This window comes from Crinia signifera, chromosome 19 (assembly GCF_055691185.1).
Source record: "Crinia signifera chromosome 19, ASM5569118v1, whole genome shotgun sequence".
Taxonomy (NCBI): Eukaryota; Metazoa; Chordata; class Amphibia; order Anura; family Myobatrachidae; genus Crinia; species Crinia signifera.
This window is the reverse complement of record NC_139226.1, coordinates 27,849,036-27,870,680: the sequence shown is the minus strand read 5'-3', so window position 1 is coordinate 27,870,680 and position 21,645 is coordinate 27,849,036. Positions and strand designations below refer to the sequence as shown.

The window sequence follows — 21,645 nt, the reverse complement described above, 5'->3', positions numbered from 1 at the left end:
AGCAGCCATTCTGGCACTTGCTGGGTTTAGAGACAGAGGCTGCTGGGATTCTCCCCCACACCCTGCTCCTGGAAGCCTGATGTGTGTGTAGTATTTCTCCTCTCCTGCTGCTGGCTGGATTGTTGAGCTTTGCTGATGTCTTCTTTCCAATATCATTGGAAGCTTGAAGACAGCCTGGGATCTACAGCTAATGCTGTATATTGGGCCTGGTTAGTACTTGAGTGGGTGACCACATAGGAACACCAGGTGATGTAGGATTGCCCCAGGTGTCCCAGCTCCTCGTTAAGGTCCTAATCAGCAGCCATTCTGGCACTTGCTGGGTTTAGAGACAGAGGCTGCTGGGATTCTCCCCCACACCCTGCTCCTGGAGCCTGGTGTGTGTGTGTGGTATTTCTCCTCTCCTGCTGCTGGCTGGATTGTTGAGCTTTGCTGATGTCTTCTTTCCAATATCATTGGAAGCTTGAAGACAGCCTGGGATCTACAGCTAATGCTGTATATTGGGCCTGGTAAGTACTTGAGTGGGTGACCACATAGGAACACCAGGTGCTGTAGGAGTACGGAGGGTGTAATGGTTAGCATTACTGCCTCACAGCACTGAGGTCCTGGGTTCGATTCTCACCATGGTCCTAACTGTGCGGAGTTTGTATATTCTCCCCGTACTTGAGTGAGTTTCCTCCGGGTACTCCGGTTTCCTCCCACAATCCCAAAAAAAAAAAAAACAATTATATATATATTTTTGCCCCAGGTGTCCCAGCTCCTCATTAAGGTCCTAATCAGCAGCCATTCTGGCACTTGCTGGGTTTAGAGATGGAGGCTGCTGTGATTCTCCCCCACACCCTGCTTCTGGAGCCTGGTGTTTGTGGTATTTATCCTCTCCTGTGGCTGGTACACTGATGCTGTCTTCCTGCCAATATCATTGGAAGAGATGAAAGTTTGAAACACTGTCACCATTCATAGTATTGGCTTTGAATATAAGGTGTCTCCTTTTCAGCTTGCTGAATTGTTGAGTTTATCTGCCCATACCAAATGGCTTTGCTAAAGCTTTGTGGGTAAGGCTGCAAGTGTGTTGCTTGGGTGTCAGTGTCGTAACTGCTGGTTTTTTTTTGTCTTTTATCATGGGCAGTATGCCTAAGGCGAAACCTGGCAAGGAGACTCCATCTCCAATGCAGCGTACCTGTAGGGTATGTGTGGACATACTCTCTCGGCAGGAGGAGGATATCTGTTACAGGTGTTTGGCCCTTGAAGCAGATCTTCTGCTGCCTTCACAGCAGGAACCGGCCTGGGCTTCGACCTTGACTCAGGTATTGACATATTGACCGCTTGTCAACTCCTTACCTCCTGCGCCCCTGCCCCCTGTGCCCATGCCCCCTGTGGCAGTGGCCAGCACCAGTGTTGGGGCAGCTCCTGCTTATGTAGAGCCCCCTTGGTGGCAATCCTTTGCACAATCTGTGCAGGGGTTGACGGCTACTTGGGCGGGCAGGGATTCCAGGAGGCAGTGTAGGCAGCAGAGTCCCGATGCGGGTTCTCCGCGTTCCGATTCTGATTCCAGCTCAGTGGCGGAATCCGCAGGGGCCGATGACACTTTGTCCTCAGTGGAGGTAGAGTCTCTGATGCAGGAGGTTAAGGCAGTCCTCCAGAGGGAGGATGAGGCTCCTGCCCCTAAAAGTAAAGACCTGCTTTTTAAGCGTCTTAAGAAAGTATCGGCCCAGCTCCCGCCTTCGGCCCTCATGGAGGATTTATTGGAGACTGCGTGGTCTCAACCGTTTAGAAGGTTCCGGCTTTCCAAGCAACTTACTACTTTATAACCTGTTCCTCCCACAGAGAGGGCTAAGTGGGAAAATCCTCCCCTGGCGGATGATCATGTTGCGCGATTAGCTCGCGCTTCAGTACTGCCCATTCCGAATTCTTCATCTTTGAAGGACCCCTCTGAGAATTTCCTCAGGACTGCTTTTCACAGGCAGGGGCCATTAGGTGTACCACGCTTGCCGCGTCATGGGTGGCCAAGGCAGTGTCTGAGTGGGCGGGCAAGGTGGAGAGAGGTTTGTCCGACGGCACTAGTCCTTCCTCTAGATTTTCCTCATCCACTAAGGGAGCCAAGCCCTGCACCAAGCAGCCCTGGGCTACCAGACAGGTCAGGGAGGTGGTCTACAGGGGCTATGCCCTGACATTCCGGTTCCCCCCTCCTCAGTGTTATTTTTGCACGGGTCTTCCAAAGGACCCAGCGAAACTACAAGTGCTACAGCTTTCCATCTGCTCTCTTTTGGACTCGAACGTCATTGTTCCAGTTCCTCAGGAGCAGAGGGGTCAGGGGTTCTTCTCCACCCTATTCTTGATTCACAAACTGGATGGTTCTCACCGTCCTATCCTGAATCTGAAGTCGCTCACTATTTTTCTGCGAGTGCCGAAGTTTCGCATGGAGTCCCGGCGTTCGATCATTCTCTCACTGGAGCCAGGGGACTTCATGGCCTCGCTAGATATACTTCACATCCCCATCCGACAGGAACATCAGCACTTTGAGGTTCGCCCTCCGGGTCGAACACTTCCAGTTCAGGGCGCTACCTTTTGGTCTATCTACGGCTCCCAGGGTGTTCACCAAGGTGATGGCGGTCAGGGCTGCACACCTGCACCGGCTGGGGGTTCGGATGATTCCATACCTGGACGGCCCACTGATTTTGGAAAGTCCCCAGACCTTCTACGGAGTCATTTGCAGGTCGTGATTACACTTCTGTTATCTCACGGTTGAAGGATAACCTGGAAGAAATCGTTTCTTACTCCTTCCCAAAGGACACTTCACTTGGGAGCTCGGCTGGGCACTCGGTTGTAGAGAGTATATCTTCCAGAGGATAAGATCCACTCCCTTCAGAGGAAGATTCATTCCCTTTATAGGTCACAGAAGGGTCTCAGTACACAAGTGTATGGTGGTGTCTTCAACATGGTAGAGTATACACAGTTTCACTCGCGCCCACTTTGGCTTTACACTCTCAGCCAGTGGACAGGAGATCATACTCGTCAAAGGAGTCAATTGATCACACTGCCCCCGAAGGTTCGCCTGTCTCTCACATGGTGGTTAAAGACAGACAACTTGTCTCAGGGCCGACCGTTTTGGATTCCAACCTGAGTCTTGCTTACCACGGATGCCAGCCTACGGGGCTGGGAAGCGGTTGGCAATTCTCAATCTTTTCAGGGTCGCTGGACGGCTCAGGAGAGTCACCTTCCGATCAATCTCCTGGAATTGAGAGCAATCCTTCTGGCTCTTCAGAAGTTGGGGTCCCTCATCCGAGGGTGCCCTGTAAAGATCCGGTCCGACAGCACCACGCCCGTGGCCTTTATCAACAGGCAGGGCGGGACATGCAGCAAAGGAGCGATAAAAGAAGTCTCCAAGATATTCATGTGGGCGGAGAAGCAGATTTCTGCAATCTCTGCAAACTTCATCCCAGGGGTTCTCAATGTTGAGGCAGACTTTTTAAGTCGGCAAGATAGTGTACGCATTCTCCCTGTTTCAACTCCTACTTCGCCTTCTGTGGAAGTTCAGGAAGGAGGGAGGAATGATGATCCTAGTGGCCCCAGATTGGCCCCGTCGAGGTTGGTACGCGGATCTATGGAACCTGTTGGTAGCCTCTCCTCTGAGTCTACCTCTGCGTCCAGACCTAATTTCACAGGGGCCATTCCGACACCCGGACATGAGTCGCCTGGCTTTGACGGGCTGGCTGTTGAGGGGTCCCTCTTTAGAGGTTTTCCGGGCACTTCAATCGTCTCCTTTCGAGCCTCTGGAGGAGGTGGATCTGAAATGGCTATCCTGGAAGGTGGCTTCTTGTTGGCTATTTCCTCAGCACGAAGGGGGTCTGACATGAGTGCATTATCATGGAAACCGTCTTTTCTGGTATTTCACCCGGGCAGGGCGGTTCTTTATACCAAACTGGATTTTTCATCCAAAGGTGGTGTCTGAGTTTCACCTTAACCAGGAAATAGTGGTGCCTTCTTTTCCAGGTTCTTCTGAAGCTGAAGCTTCTCTTGATGTAGTCCGTGCGTTGCAGATTTATCTTCGCAGGACTAAGTCAACTTGTAAGTCGGGTTCACTGTTTGTGCTTTATGGGGCCAATAAGAGGAGCTGGCCCGCTTCCAAACAGTCCTTGGCGAGATGGCTCAGATCAGTGGTTCGCCAAGCGTATCTTTCCACACTGATTACTCCCCCGAAGGGGATTACTGCACATTCTACCAGGTCTGTGGGTACATCCTGGGCCGCTAATCGAGGCGCCTCGGCTGAACAGCTCTGTAAGGCGGCTACTTGGTCCGCTTCCCAGACCTTTATCAAGTTTTATGCATTTGATACCTTTGCATCGGCTAATGCACAGTTTGGTAGACATGTGCTTTCCGCAGTCCAGGAGCGTCCCCCACCCGTGAGGGGACAGCTTTAGGACGTCCCAGCGTGAACTCCTGTGCCCCCTAGTGGACGATAAAGAAAATAGGATTTATGGTCTTACCTTGATAAATCCCTTTCTTTGAGTCCATAGGGGGCACAGGACGCCCTCCCAGACGCACCTGGTAGCGGGGCTTCCTATGTAGGAAAGTTCCATGGCTTTAGGGCCTGTATGCTATGTGGGTGTGCGTTTGCTCTTCCTTCTTCTCTGGCTCTGCTCCTACCTTGGGCTTGCTAACGAAACTGGTGACCCAGGGTCAGGGGGCGGGTTATGAGGGAGAAGGGAGGCAGGGAGCATGCTGGGTACATTTTTGTAACCCTTTGGTGCACGCTCTGCTACCTCACCTCTCATACCCAGCGTGAACTCCTGTGCCCCCTATGGACTCAAAGAAAGGGATTTATCAAGGTAAGACCATAAATCCTATTTTTCCCTGCACAGAAACAAAATTATTCACCCAAATCTAAATCTCTATGCACATGTTACATCTGCCCCCCTGCAGTGCACATGATTTTTTCCATTAGAGAAGGAATTTGTCTTTGTGAGTGAACCAGAATAAGGCCTTAACTCACCTTGCCATGAGAACACCTGGACCAGGCCCACCACTCCTACGGCTGAGAACACCAGGCCTACCCCTGATGGTGAGCATGGAGCTGTGAGGGGAAGCACCAGACCCAGCCTATGTAGCAACACTTCCCCCCCATACTTGAATGTGCCCCCCTCCTTCTCATAACCACCTGTACTGCTCTCATGAGACCAGGACACTGATGATTCTATGAAAAAGATTTCTAAATATTTCCCATTCATCAGTCCCCTGCAAAGTTTCTTGTGTGTTCTTGTCTTTTCTCCCCCCCCCCTTCCCCCCATGCAGCACACATCTACCCCACCATGTGCTTTTCCTGTAATGTGTACCTATGCAGATTGCACGCCCTGCCAGTGCTGACCTATGCAGTGCACCCAGATGGATGCCTCAGATGGTTTCACTACGGGCAAGATGTGGGTCACGTGGATGTTTCTGTGCAGGGTTTATCATATTACTACACAAGTATTTGCTTTCCAATATATGCATTGGGTCCTTGTATGGCTCGCCTCCTACAGTGTAACCTTCGTAGTGCGCCCACCATGGCTGCCTCATCTGGTGCACTTGTGGATGGGGTGAAAAATACATGGACCTGAGTATACACTGAAATCACCCGTTTTGGGTCATTTCTTATAGGGGTAATCTATTTCACCCAGAGTAATCCTACGCAGAGCGCCTAAAATGGCCGCCGCATCTGGTACCTTGTCTGGGTAGAGTACACAACCCATGGAAATTATTATCCAAAATGCTGCACCACTCCTGCATTATGCTCACTGTGTGCTCAAGGGTTTCTTTTGTCTGTTACTGTACTACCTTCATCCTCTGTATTATGTGCATTCTCTGTGACTGTACCACCAATATCCTCTGTATCATGTGCATTCTCTGTGACTGTACCACCAATATCCTCTGTATTATGTGCATTCTCTGTGACTACCACCAACATCCTCTGTATTATGTGCATTCTCTGTGACTACCACCAACATCCTCTGTATTATGTGCATTCTCTGTGACTGTACCACCAACATCCTCTGTATTATGTGCATTCTCTGTTACTGTACTACCTACATCCTCTGTATCATGTGCATTCTCTGTGACTGTACCACCAACATCCTCTGTATTATGTGCATTCTCTGTGACTACCACCAACATCCTCTGTATTATGTGCATTCTCTGTGACTGTGCTACCAAAATCATCTGTATTATGTGTATTGTCTGTTACTGTGCTACCTACATCCTCTGTATTATGTGCATTGTCTGTTACTGTACTACCTACATCCTCTGTATTATGTACATTCTCTGTTAATGTACAACCAACATCCTCTGTATTATGTGCATTCTCTGTGACTACCACCAACATCCTCTGTATTATGTGCATTCTCTGTGACTGTGCTACCAAAATCATCTGTATTATGTGTATTGTCTGTTACTGTGCTACCTACATCCTCTGTATTATGTGCATTGTCTGTTACTGTACTACCTACATCCTCTGTATTATGTGCATTCTCTGTTAATGTACAACCAACATCCTCTGTATTATGTGCATTGTTTGTTACTGTACTACCTACATCCTCTGTATTATGTGCATTGTCTGTTACTGTACTACCTACATCCTCTGTATCATGTGTATTGTCTGTTACTGTACTACCTACATCCTCTGTATCATGTGTATTGTCTGTTACTGTACTACCTACATCCTCTGTATTATGTGCATTGTCTGTTACTGTACTACCTACATCCTCTGTATCATGTGTATTGTCTGTTACTGTACTACCTACATCCTCTGTATCATGTGTATTGTCTGTTACTGTACTACCTACATCCTCTGTATTATGTGCATTGTCTGTTACTGTACTACCAACATCCTCTGTATTATGTGCATTGTCTGTTACTGTGCTACCTACATCCTCTGTTTTATATGCATTGTCTGTTACTGTACTACCTACATCCTCTGTATTATGTGCATTGTCTGTTACTGTGCTACCAACATCCTCTGTATTATGTGCATTGTTTGTTACTGTACTACCTACATCCTCTGTATTATGTGCATTGTCTGTTACTGTATTACCTACATCCTCTGTATTATGTGCATTGTCTGTTACTGTACTACCTACATCCTCTGTATTATGTGCATTGTATGTTACATTACTACCTACATCCTCTGTATTATGTGCCTTGTCTGTTACTGTGCTACCAACATCCTCTGTATTATGTGCTTTGTCTGTTTCTGTACCACCAACATCCTCTGCATTATGTGCATTCTCTGTTACTGTACAACCAACATCCTCTGCATTATCTGTTACTGTACTACCTACATCCTCTGCATTATGTGCATTGTCTGTTACTGTGCTACCAACATCCTCTGTATTATGTGAATTGTCTGTTACTGTGCTACCTACATCCTCTGCATTATGTGCATTGTCTGTTACTGTACTACCTACATCCTCTGCATTATGTGCATTCTCTGTTACTGTACAACCAACATCCTCTGTATTATGTGCATTGTCTGTTACTGTGCTACCTACATCCTCTGTATTATGTGAATTGCCTGTTACTGTGCTACCAACATCCTCTGTATTATGTGCATTGTTTTAATGTGTTTAATGAAATTTAAAAGAAAATATGTGATCGCACTTCTGTAATTTTTCGTGCCTTCCTATTGCACCTGAACGTGATATCACTTTGGTACTTTCATTGTTTTGGACGTATACACCAGAAATCAGTCCTTTTGCAGTTTTTTTGGGGTATTTTTTTTATTATTATTTATTTTTGTAAATCACAGAAAATGGCAGGAAAACACAAGATAATAAAATTAAAAAAACAAACAAATCTGACAACCTGACAAAAAACTAATGCGAGAGGGGGGTGGAGACACATAACAGACACAAACCGCAAACAACACTCCCCTGTTAGAGGCACCAGGGTCTCTCTTCCCCTAGAGAAACTTTGCCCACATTTGGCTCAGCCACAAATTTCCAATGACGTAGGCCACGCCTACCTCTTACCCCATACTTGGCCCAGCTATTGCTCCCCTGCCGTTTGAACTCGCATTTAACTCACCGGTGGTCATATGTAGACCGGTGACTACCACATTCTGTCAGAATAAAGCTTCTCTGGTTTGTCAGATTTATACCAACCACCCGTTTCCAAGTTCCTATCACCCCTACCCGAGGCTTTCTCTCCAGTCCCCTCTGCCACCACTACGATAACCTTCCTAATCCGTGTTCTCTCCGTTTCCATATAGAACCACCGTTGTTCCATAACACTGATGACATCATACTGTACCTCTTAACCAATCCCGGCTCTCTCTTCCGCAGACTTTGCTGTATTAAACATGAAGATCAGGGACATTGACTGCACCTAAATCTTCTTCCGGTTTACAAACATTCTGCGCTCCCTCCTAATACACAGACATCAGGACACGTACCTAGCACCCCCTTCTAATACACAGATAGTTGGACACATACCTCTCACCCTCTCCTAATACACAGACATAGACATGTACCTCTCATTCTCATATAGACCAAGTACATCAGATATGGAGAAATAGTAAGCGGGGAAGGGGGTTGGGTGAAGGGGGGGTTATTACACATACAAGACTTCGATATGAGAGATGCTCTGCAGGTCTCTCTGGAAGTCAGTGGGTAACAGGGCTCTTGTAATGCCCCTGAAGACCCTAAGCTGTTCACCAGACACATTGTTCATGAAGAGTCATGTGACCGCAGTACTGGTGCCCTCGCAAATCCCCAAATGAACCCTTTAGCCGAGGAAACGGCACATTACTAGTACGCAGAGCTATGTTCACACGCCTTTGGCAGCATTGAGTTTAATAGGAAGTGAGTTCTATTGCAGACCCCCCCATATATCTCATCGCTCCCCCAATCCTTCCCACTGCCTCTGCCTTCGCTTTCCATCAGTACCAGAATTTACGGCAGTGAAGGATTCGCTTTCCCGTGTATTCCCCTATCTTCCCCCACTGTGTTTGGTTTTTGTATCTCTCCCTCATTCACCTTCTCTCTCCCCCTCCTTTAATAACATTAAAAGTAAATAATAAAATGAAAAAAAAAAAAAGAACGTAAATCCTGACTCTATTTATATTTATATATAATATATATATATTTATAATTTTACAGAAAAAAAGGGGGGAGGGGGAGAGAAATGAGTTGATAAAGAACCAAAGTGGAATCTGGAACAGAAGGCCGGGCCGGTGGCTATCACAGCGGACGTTGCGGTTCTTGAAATCCTGTTTTGTTTTATTAGAGGGGTTTGTTTTAATGTTGTTTTTTTTTTCTTTTTTTTTTTTGGTTGGTTGTTTTCGAGGGTGGGGGGATTCGGAAGTTGGAGAGGGTCCAGGTCTGGGAGATGTGTCTCTGGGAATTTAATAATAAGACTCCTTTTCTACCCAACCTGTAAAATAAAGCATATACATCTGTTAAATGAGTGAAATTTGAGACACATTTGTAATAGCGAAGAAATCAAAGGCAAATGCTTATTACCGAATTCGGATGCTGGATGGTGTTTGGGCTACTGCACATGTGCGATGCCCAGCTGCAAACGGCTTAGGCAAATATTGCTATTGGCAAGCCAATCACAGGGTAAGTGATGGGGTGGGGGTGGATCCTGGGTGTTTCAGGGGTGTGCCCAATAAATGCTGAGAGTGTCCGGGAAAAAAATGTCCGGACGCGGCTGGTTTGTTCGCAGCCGCCAAGTAAGTCCTGGGCTATGCGGCGGCTGCAAACAGCAAGGACCAGAGGAAAAGTAATTTGATGCTGAGTTAAGATCTAATTATTTTTTCCTCTAGGCGGCTGGATGCAAATAGTTATGTACCCGTACACCTCCATTGGCAGCCCCTGCAAACATACAGACCTGTTTGCATAGCGTCCTGTGTGAACAGGTCTGAATTCGACCTTTGGTGACATCATACCAGGATGTGATAGTGTCAGTGCAGGACTTGGTGACATCATACCAGGATGTGATTGTGTCAGTGCAGGACTTGGTGACATCATACCAGGATGCGATTGGAGGATTAAGACCCCTGCAGGCACTGCACTACACTAACATTACACCCTCATTTTAAAGTGAAGATCCTTTTTTTAACTAACCTGGCCCCTTATTTTTTTTTTGTCTGGGAGAATCAGCATTTTAGGCAAAAGGCGCCCTACCACATTTTGCCCTATATCTTTTGGTACAGGGACAATGGACACTCGCATCTCTCGTAACATATGTCATGGGGTATGTATCATAGGGTCGACAGACTGAAGGTCAACATGCATCAATGTCGACATTCCTTAAGGTTGACATGGGCTTAGGTCAACAGGTCACTAGGTCGGCAACTGCATTAGGTTGACATGGGCTAGGTTGTCTGTCAAAATCGGGGTTTTCAAGTTTTTTATCCAGAATGTCGACACAGTCGACATGGACACTGGTATAGTAAACCAGAAAAACCCCATGTCAACCTTTTGACTGTCAACCTAGCCCATGTCGACCTAATGCAGGCGTCGACCTAGTGAACTGTCGACCTAAGCGTATGTCGACCCGAAGGTGTTGACCTTGATGCATGTCGACCTTCAGTGATCAACCCAATGCGTGGCATCGTTCCCCTTGTCGACCTTATGACCATATACCATGTCAGTTCATCCCTCCATTCACCCCTTCTTTGGTATGGTTGCATTGTGAAGTCACCAAACTTAGAAACACACCCCAACCTCTGCCCCTCAGTTACAGAGCCCCTTGCTCTGCAGGCTTCTACTTGTGCCCACACTTACCTCCTGGGTGTCTTCTAAGGATTAGTTTTCGGATCTCATCATATATAAAGATGAGGAAGCTGTATGGGAAGGCACAGAACCACCAACTGGGCCTAAGTAGAAAGATAAAGGAAACATTTGTCAGTTCGCTCGGCCATCTCTAAGTGATGTTCAATCGGAAGTTACCAGGTCATTGAGTCATTATTCTATTTTTTTTTTATTATTGTTCTGTAGCTTAAATAAAGTGTGGGCTGTAAAATCAGTTTAAAAAAGTTGCAAAAATAAAATAAAAATGAATGATTGGTTTGACATCTCTGGGCGGGAGGCACTAATGGAGAAATGCGGTAAAAACCCTGTTTTCAAGAGTCGCATTTCCCGGTGCACTAATGCCGCACGTCGGGGTTTTAGTGCAGAAGCTGATGCCAGTAAAAGCTGGTGTAACCCCATAGAAGCCTATGGAAATTGTAGTCAGTAAAAATATAACAGAGTTGTATTTGCCACTAATAGGAAGCAAATTATATTGCCAGAGGATATTTAGAGGCGGGTTTCCAAATGTAATCGAAAATCGGTACTTATATGTTGTCAGCGTAGCCATTGCTGGGCGAATTAGCTCCACGTGGACAGTGGGGGTATGACGTGGATAGTGGGGGAATGACCCTTTATGTATTAGCTGAGCTCCAGTTACGTAAATTAAAGTGTACATAACCTAATATACACTCTTCACACTGCCCCGCCCCCCGACATCCCCCCATTCTTCCCCCAAAAGCACTTACTAGGGATGGCCATTGACCATCAATGAACCACAATGGAGGTTCTTCTCCACCGATGGCACAGCATAACCAAATTTATATATTTTTATTTTCCCAAAGGGGCAGGGACACAGAATAGCTCCGCCCCCAACACCCATGAAGCCACATCCTCAGGTTCTGATTGGCCCATGGGCCAATCAGTCCAAGAAAATAGATGACCATCGATAGTCAAAAACATGGATGGTCCTCTACTAGATATTATTCTCCATTGAGGCCAGAGAAGTAAGGATGAGACCCCCAGTCTTAAGTGCCCTGCCCCCCCCCCCCTCCCCCAAGGCTTAATCCAATCCTGAATATCACTAGCAGCACTGTGCCCCCCCCCCCCCCCTTCCATGCAGAGGGCACTCGCCCATACTTACTTCAATGGGTACATTCTCAGTGCAATGTCCATTCCAGGGCAATACGACAAGAATGCTGCCAGAGCAGTTTCTTCAAACAGCCCAAAAATAAGAATCTTATTCCTGAAATGTGACGGACACAAGAAAGAAGGAATAAAGAGGATAAGATTAGTGGTGTACTTATTGGTGTACTTATATTTAGGACATGCGTAGCATTTCTAGAAATCTGCTGGTATTAATATACTGATGTGAACACATATAGGGGCAAATGAATGAAGCTTGGAGAAATGGTATCTATCCTCATAAAGAACGTTATGTGCAAGGTGATAATGCTCCAGCCAATCATCTCCAATATGCAAATTGACAGTAAGGAGCTGATTGGCTGATTCATACACATGAAGCAGTGAAAAGGGAGAAGTGATACAGTGCCTGGTACTTTATCACCAGCCAATCAGCTCCTAACTGTCCCTTTTTAAACCCAGCCTGTAACTTAACAGTCAGGAGCTGATTGGCCGGTGATAAAGTACCAGGTACTTTATCGCTTCTCCTCCCTTATCACTGCTTCATACATCTACCCCACATTGCCAGATTTACTAACACTTCCACAGATTCTGACCGGTTGCTATGTGTATGTATATTTTTAGTAAATCTGTATGTAAACGTAGTCATTATATATACTTCACCAATTCCTCTTGGCCTGTTACATACAGAATACAGTATATTCTCACGTGGTCGTGTGCTGACTTTTGTTTCCCAGCCAGATAGCAGAGTGGGTGGTCACTTTCACATTTATGCACGGTTGCACAGTGGTAAGCAATACAGCGTCACACTTCTGAGGTCTTGGGTTCAACTCTCAAACAGGGCCCTATACGTCTGTATGTGTTTCTTCTGGGCACTTCTTCTGGGTTCGGCGGGGCGGCATTAAAGTGCTCACTAGGCAGCCTAGTGAGCCGACCTGAATCAGGCCCTTGGTGTATAAGCTCCAATGCAATAAAGCAGCGACTGATGTCAGTGATAAATATTCTCTGTACAGCGCCGGTCCTTGTCCTGCCCCCTCCTCCCACTGGGACCTCCCATAATCCCTACCATCTGCAAGGTCATATGTGCATGTGTGAATGTATTTACTGAATGAGCCTGTACTAGCGGGGACATGTCGGCCTTGGATGCAGCTTCACTGGCTTCAGCCGCGTGAACTTCCCAGGGATGCGGTTGGTCGGTCGACGCTATTAAGGTCAAGAGTCAATAGGTTGACGACAATTGGTCAACAGGCAATAGGTCGACACAAGCAATAGGTCGACATGAAAAGGTTGACATGTGTTTTTCAATTTTTTTAGCAAAGGACTTTTTTCATACTTTACCATCTAAGTGGACATAGAGTTAGATTATAATAGTGTGTCGAGCATTGAGGCCCCGGGGGTGAGCCATGCGAGTGGACGCAGTACACTTAGACATAAAAATGACGACCTTTTCATCTCAACCTTTTCCATTTTGACCTACTGCTTGTGTTGACATTTTGACAATGTTGACTTAAGCTATTTCAACCTTTTTATGTGTCGACGACTGTAGTTTCCCTTCAGGGATTTTTATATCTTACTTCATTCCCTGCTGGAACACAGAGTTTCTCCTGGTTTTGCAGATGATGACATCAGCCCATTGTACGACCACAATACTGACGAAGAAGGCTGTGTGACACGTGAACTCCACAATCTTGCGCTGCTCATATGTCTGAAGTACAAGAAGAGAAAGATCAGAGAATGTGACACTGTCCACGTCTTCCCCTATGCAGCCTCATTCAGAGACTCGCTTACAGTATGTGTTTCACGGAACACGGGACAGAGAAGGATGGTAACTCACCCACTGTTGGCCGTAGCTGTCTTCCAGGTCATTCGTAGATCTGTCATCCCAATTCAGCCGAATGCCGACCAAGTGAGATGGCAGGAAACCGTTCTCTGCCAGAATGACAAAGTACGAGAAGAAGCCACCGAGAGCCTGGATCATACCTAAAGTAAGAGACGAAGATACAAAAGGTGATCACTGAGATACTGTAGCTGTACAGTGCTTCCTCTTTAGTCTGTAATGACTCCATATACAATGACTGCTCACCAATCTGCCCGTACGCCATACTGATCAATCTCTCATTCACCAGTTTGTCTGTTCGGGGGTTTCTTGGCTGACGCTTCATAATGTCACTCTCGGCTGCTTCATAAGCCAGGGAGATGGCAGGAACCTAGAATGATATTCATGTTATATAATGTTTGTAGGGTACTTGTGACTTATCTGGGCGCCCGATGTTGAAATTGTATGCCAGTACCCTAAGCATGCGATTTGACGCGATTTCCCTTGAAATTCCCTTGAAGAGAAAATCGCGTTGCATTGTATGCTATTGTATTGCATGCGATGCGATTTGATGCGATTTTAATATGTACAGGCACCCAGATGCCTGTTTCATATGTGAAATGGCCCCCCAGACCCCATTTTTAATTGTATACCCACCCATATGGCTAAATGACCCCCATTGTTAAAGCCACCCCACTATCAACGGCAACCCGAAGCGTGGCGAGCGCAGCGAGCCCGGGTGGGGCAGCGGTACGCGTCCTCCGACCTTTTCATACCCCCACTATCCACGTCGGCGTGGAGTTGATTTTATATAGTGTGGCGAGCCCGAAGCGTGGCGAGCAGACGTGGATACCTTCACAGCTATACGCGTCCCCTCGCGGGCTTCACAGGTATCCGCGTCTGCTCGCCATGCTTCGGGCTTGGTGGCTCGCTGCACTATATAAAATCAACTCCACGCCGACGTGGATAGTGGGGGTATGAAAAGGTCGGAGGACGTGTACCGCCGCCCCTCGCGGGCTCGCTGTGCTCGCCACGCTTCGGGTTGGCGTTGATAGTGGGGTGGCGTTAACAATGGGGGGCATTTAGCCATCAGGGTGGGTAAACAATTAAAAATGGGGTCTGGGGGGCCATTTCACATATGAAACAGGCATCTGGGTGCCTTCACATATTAAAATCGCGGCAAATCGCATCGCATGCAATCTGATTGTATGCGATGCGATTTGACGCGATTTTTAGGTGCGATGAAGAAAATCGGGCGCCCAGATAAGTCACAAGTACCATTTGTAGTACATCCTGTCAGTCCATGAATAGCCGACTAAGGCTCATACTGTATATGTAACAATAATTTTCCGATCAGATCCAATTGATCAAATCATTTACAGACATTTTCATTCACCTTTCTGGTCCTTTTAACGTTTAATGTTTAAAACAGTAAGGATTTATATGTCTGAGCTATGATTGGCCAATTCAATATGCTCTGCTCTGTGGGGTTCTAACCCCATAAAACATAGCGCCATCCTCTTTTCCGAGATACAGTCAAGTTGATGGTGAAAATACCGACAACTTTTCGGAGAAAGTCAAAATACTGGTATGGTCAAAATGCCAACACACGAGGTATTCAATTACGGCCGATATTTCCGACAACATTGAAGGCAGATTCCTACAAAACAGATCCGAATTTTAAACCAGTCAGATCTGCTTTGTTGGAAATGGCCACAGATTGTTGAAAAACGGCCAAAAACTCGACAATCTGCGGGCATTTTCGTTGACACGCCAACTTTCCGACACTCGACAGTCAGAACATTGAATTCCGACTGTCGAGCTGCTCAAAAACGGCATGGGATTCAGACTGTCGGAATATCCCGAATAGAATAACCCCTACAGTCCAAATACCTACATTTAATATGTGGAAATGTCAAAAAGTTGACATGAGTTTTTCATGTTTTTTTTTTCCTTGAAACCGACTTGTTCTTACTTCACAATGTGGGCATAGAGTTACATTATAATAGTGTGCCAAGAGCAGCGAGGCCCCGTGCTTGAAGCACGGTGAGCGGACGCTATGTCACTTGTTGACATAGACACAGAAAGGTTGACTTTTGGACATTTTAAATATCAACATTTTGGCCGTATCTGCAATTTAACCTTGTCTGCATAATAAATGTCGTATTTTGACTGTCTGCCAATACTTGTTGGTATTTTGACCGTTGTACTTCGAATGTAGGGAAATCATACCAAACCCTCTTTCCTACTCACCATGTCGGTACCCAGATCAATGCATAGAATGGTGATGGTGCCCAAGGGGAGAGGGATATTGGCCATAATAAAGAGCAGGAAGGGGGTGATCTCTGGGATGTTACTAGTCAGGGTGTAGGCGATGGACTTCTTTAAGTTGTCAAAGATAAGGCGACCTGTAAACAGACATCGATATTCATATGTACAGTACCTTACTATAATGAGCTCCACCCCCAATCTCCTATATGATACATTACAGTGTCTTCGTACCTTCCTCCACACCAGTGACGATGGAGGCAAAATTATCATCCAGTAGAATCATGTCAGCTGCCTGCTTAGATACATCTGATCCTGCAATACCCATCGCCACACCAATATCAGCCTTCTTCAGAGCAGGGGAATCATTAACACCATCACCTGTGACAGCTACAATGGCACCCTGGAGAGAGAGAGGTACGTGTGAGAGTGGTAGTAATGAGTGTAAGCCTGAGGACTCGAGTAGGGAACATAGTAATTATAACGTGCACCTGTTCTGCACTGCACTGCATAAGGTTCTAATGCACTCGCTTTGGGATGTACAGTGCCGCATACGTACTGGCCACGTTAGGCAGGAGCAATGGCAGCCAGCTTGCGTGCATCCCTGCATAATGCAAATAATGGAGGAAATGAATGAAGCAGTAATAAGGGAGGAGAAGTGAGCCAGAGGAAAAGTGGCCCATGGTAACAAATCGGCACTGAAGTATCATCTGATTGGCTGCCATGGGGCCTGTTGTCAAGTTCCAGTAATATACAGAAGAAGGGACTCACCAGTAATATAGTGAAGAAGGCACTCACTAGTAATATACTGAAGAAGGCACTCACCCGTAATATACTGAAGAAGGCACTCACCCGTAATATACTGAAGAAGGCACTCACTAGTAATATACTGAAGAAGGCACTCACCAGTAATATACTGAAGAAAGCACTCACTAGTAATATACTGAAGAAAGCACTCACTAGTAATATACTGAAGAAAGCACTCACTAGTAATATACTGAAGAAGGCATTCACCAGTAATATACTGAAGAAGGCACTCACCCGTAATATACTGAAGAAGGCACTCACCAGTAATATACTGAAGAAGGCACTCACCAGTAATATACTGAAGAAGGCACTCACCAGTAATATACTGAAGAAAGCACAATACTTGTGTATTAGTACGGCGTCCACTAAGCAATTTGCTTAGTGGGCAATTCTGCATAGGAAAATCGCATCGCATGTGCCATTTTAGTGCGATGCGATTTTCCTATGTAATTTATTCACTGTTCTCTCAGCCCCGGGCCATCGCATCGCATCTCCCGCAAAATCGCTGCGCTCGCCACGCTTTGGGGTGGCGTGGATAGTGAGGGGGGGGGGGGGGGGGTGCGTTAAACCTATTTTTGGGACATACAATCATATGATTGTATAGCTAATGTTATGGCATCGCACACCCTATAAAATCGCATGCGATGGCCCGGGGCTGAAAGAGCAGTGAATAAATTACACTTAAAAATCGCATTGCATCGCATGACCCTTAAATGGCCCATGCGATGCAATTTCCCTACGGTACCGTACGTATGAAAATAGGGCGACGTGATAATACACAAGTACCGAAAGCACTCACCAGTAATATAGTGAAGAAGGCACTCACCAGTAATATAGTGAAGAAGGCACTCACCAGTAACATTGGGCCTTATTTTGGTTCATTCTTTCTGACAAAATCCTTCTTAGATGGGCAAAACCATGTGCACTGCAGGGGGGCAGATGTAACATGTGCAGAGAGAGTTAGATTTGGGTGGGGTTTTACTTCAAAGTGAGATCTATATTGCAGTGTAAAATAAAGCAGTCAGTATTTTCCCTGCACAGAAACAAAATAACTCACCCAAATCTAATTCTCTCTGCACATGTTACATCTGCCCCCCTGCAGTGCACATGGTTTTGCCCATCTAAGAAGGATTTTGTCAGAAAGAATGAACCAAAATAAGGCCCATAGTGAAGAAGGCACTCACCAGTAATATAATGAAGAAGGCACTCACCAGTAATATACTGTATTCTTCAGTATATTACTAGTGAGTGCCATCTTCAGTATATTACTGGTGAGTGCCTTCTTCATTATATTACTGGTGAGTGCCTTCTTCACTATATTACTGGTGAGTGCCTTCTTCATTATATTACTGGTCAGTGCCTTCTTCACTATATTACTGATGAGTGCCTTCTTCATTATATTACTGGCAAGTGCCTTCTTCAGTATATTACTGGTGAGTGCCTTCTTCACTATATTACTGGTGAGTGCCTTCTTCAGTATAGTACTGGTGAGTGCCTTCTTCAGTATATTACTGGTGAGTGCCTTCTTCGGTATATTACTGGTGAGTGCCTTCTTCAGTATATTACTGGTGAGTGCCTTCTTCAGTATATTACTGGTGAGTGCCTTCTTCAGTATATTACTGGTGAGTGCCTTCTTCAGAATATTACTGGTGAGTGCCTTCTTCAGAATATTACTGTTGAGTGCCTTCTTCACTATATTACTGGAACTTCACAATATTATTGGAATTCTGACTTCCTTAAAGGAGCACCCCTATTCAAGGATTGAGGACAGGAGTGTGGGTCACTCTAATATATATATATATATATATATATATATATATATATATATATATATATATATATATATATAGGAAGAAGGGGGTTTCAGAGGGCGCTATTCAATAGTCAACAAATACAGATCGGAATTTACAGTTTAATATAAAAATATAAATAAAAAACCCATAATAGGGTATCACAAATACATATGGTGTACAAATACAAATAAATGCTGCTCAATTCAGAAAAAGATAGCGCATATGCTGTACAAATACAAATAAGTGCTGCTCAATTCAGAAGAAGATAGCCCAACGCGTTTCGTCAGTTCCTGACTTCATCAGGGGCAGATAATGTAGCCAGCAGAAACTATGTGTGTCCTATACAGATAGAAAAAGTCTCCAGTCTTCGAGAGACGAAACGCGTTGCCCCACTTCCGCCAGTGCTACCAGCAGACGAGATTCTCACTTCCGCCCTCACCCAGAGACTGGCCGATCAAGCCGCGTCTACATCCGGCCAGCAGCTCCGTCTCCACCGGCGCCGTGGAGCTGAGCGCTGTACCCCTACTCAGAAGCCGCACACAGCAGAGATAATTCTCAGCCGCACGGACCTTTCAGCCACCACGGAGGTACCATCCCCACGCTTATCCAACTAGTGGACGCTACCTACATCTCTCCACATAAGCGACATTCTGGGGTTCCGGCTGAGTAAGCATATTACTAACTCTGCTTTTTCCTGCTGATACTAACCTGCAGGCACCAGTGCCAAACACCTGCATGAATTATTGCTTGTTAGCCCACTTGCTAAACCAGGTTGTTCGTCCTATTTACTTTTCTACTGCTGCCACAGAATACTAACCAAGTGTGTGTACTAAGCGGCCATCTCTGAGCTAACACCATTGCTTCATTTATTATTAGCTGGGACGCCAGCAATCAAGGAATCTCCACAAGTCTGCTTTTTATCCACTGTGATATATTTTTAACACTGATATCAGTATAATATTAATGTTTTGTGTATTTTTACCATCCAATTTCTGTTTATTACCCACCTATCCGTTATTATTATTTTTGTCTTTTCATATATAAAATACTCTTGTTACTTACAGCATGTCCTCCATCATTGTGCACAGCGTGATTAAACCTATCTATTAGATATTATCATTCATCACTTCCAGCTAGTGACAGCGCAGTGTATACCCCCCAATTTTTCACTCCTACAGATAGAGTCTGGAGGCAGGTAATTCATAAGGCGCTCCGGTGGGTTTCCAATATTCGGAAAAGATCAGGAGTGGCTTTTAAATTGCAAGAGTTTCACAGCAGATTATTCTGATGTACAATGTCATCAAAATATGGGGATCATGAGGAGGTAACCAGCTGCTGGTTACCTCCTCATGATCCCCATATTTTGATGAGATTGTACATCAGAATAATCTGCTGTGAAACTCTTGCAATTTAAAAGCCACTCCTGATCTTTTCCGAATATTGGAAACCCACCGGAGCGCCTTATGAATTACCTGCCTCCAGACTCTATCTGTATAGGACACATATAGTTTCTGCTGGCTACATTATCTGCCCCTGATGAAGTCAGGAACTGACGAAACGCGTTGGGATATCTTCTTCTGAATTGAGCAGCACTTATTTGTATTTGTACAGCATATGCGCTATCCTTTTCTGAATTGAGCAGCATTTATTTGTATTTGTACACCATATGTATTTGTGATACCCTATTATGGGTTTTTTATTTCTATTTTTATATTAAACGGTAAATTCCGATCTGTATTTGTTGACTATTGAATAGCGCCCTCTGAAACCCCCTTCTTCCCATTTCTATTTCCGGGTCTTGTCTAACAGAGGACCCCTCAGAGGTGCTGCTTTCACTCTATAAAGCACAGAAAGGGGTTCCCCCATTTGTTATATATATATATATATATATATATATAAAACATTTCTTGTCTTCATTTTAAGTATAAATACAGCAGTGAATACAAAGCACGGGCAGTCCATGTGTATATAGTACAGTAATGTATCTGTAATATAGGGCTTATCCAATTTGGTTGGCACTTACACATATATCAGTCACGCGTTTCGCTTGAACCCTGACGGAATGCTTGTATTACCTGTGAGCAGTCACACACTCACCGTACGCTGGCAGCCTTCCACAATAATGAGTTTCTGCTGGGGCGATGTGCGGGCAAACACAATCTCTGTATGGTTCTGCAGGATCTCGTCTATCTGCTCACTGCTGTAGTCTTTTAGGTCTGTCCCATGGATTACACAGGCCTTAGCATCCCTGGTGACACAACACACATGAAGACAACCAATTACACAGGGATAATACATCGTATCACCATGTTATTATACACTGTCATCTAAGCAGGAGGTGCAGCTGTTCCAGCAGTAATGTCCACGCGTTATAGAAGCACACGCATTACAGAGAACCCTAACAGCTTCCAGCCGGAAGCAGGTTCTCCAGCTATTGGGGAAATACAAGTGAACCGACAAGACTTGTAGTCCCAGTAACAAAAGGGATGATCAAGCTACGTACTCATAACCTAGAATATGACAGGCCAACCAGTAGCTCGCCAGCTGTTGTAAAACTACACATCCCAGCATGCCTTGCCATAGTTTTAGCATTCCTTAATAGCAAAACTCTGGCAAGGCATGATGGGATTTGTAGTTTCACAACAGCTGGAGGGCCATAGTTTTGACATGCCTGACCTAGAGCATGCCTGGCCAACCTGTGGCTCACCAACTGTTGTGAAACTACACATACCAGCATGCCGTACCACCATTTTAGCATTCCGTAATACCAAAACTGTGTCAAGGCATGCTGGGACTTGTAGTTTTACAACAGCTGGTGAGCCACAGGTTGGTAAGGCCTGACCAAGACATGTTGAGGATTATCATTTTAAATACAGATTGGGCACTTCTACTTCAGAATTTGAGACATGTGCTAGCAGCTACCTCTGTGGGGGAATGTAAGAAGGGAATCGAAACCTTGACATGGGGAAATGTGGTTTGTCCCCCACAATCCCCCATTGTCCCGCAGAGTCCCCATTGTGCTGCACAGTCCCTCATTATCCACCACAATCCCCCCCAT

General features: G+C 45.6%; 1 protein-coding gene across 1 annotated transcript in view; it reads right to left on the bottom strand.

Annotated features, from left to right (window-relative positions):
* Positions 1-8,574: 8,574 nt before the first annotated feature.
* Positions 8,575-21,645, bottom strand: part of ATP1A3 (ATPase Na+/K+ transporting subunit alpha 3) — a 69,505-nt gene continuing 56,434 nt past the window's right edge. Inside the window, exons 15-23 of the mRNA XM_083162221.1 lie at positions 20,685-20,835; positions 16,222-16,390; positions 15,973-16,127; positions 13,987-14,110; positions 13,738-13,883; positions 13,478-13,608; positions 11,905-12,006; positions 10,758-10,849; positions 8,575-9,399 (exon numbers count right to left, since the gene is read on the bottom strand). Coding sequence (XP_083018347.1) covers positions 9,371-9,399; positions 10,758-10,849; positions 11,905-12,006; positions 13,478-13,608; positions 13,738-13,883; positions 13,987-14,110; positions 15,973-16,127; positions 16,222-16,390; positions 20,685-20,835 — 1,099 coding nt within the window. The 3' untranslated portion in view covers positions 8,575-9,370. The remainder of the gene's footprint in view (positions 9,400-10,757; positions 10,850-11,904; positions 12,007-13,477; positions 13,609-13,737; positions 13,884-13,986; positions 14,111-15,972; positions 16,128-16,221; positions 16,391-20,684; positions 20,836-21,645) is intronic.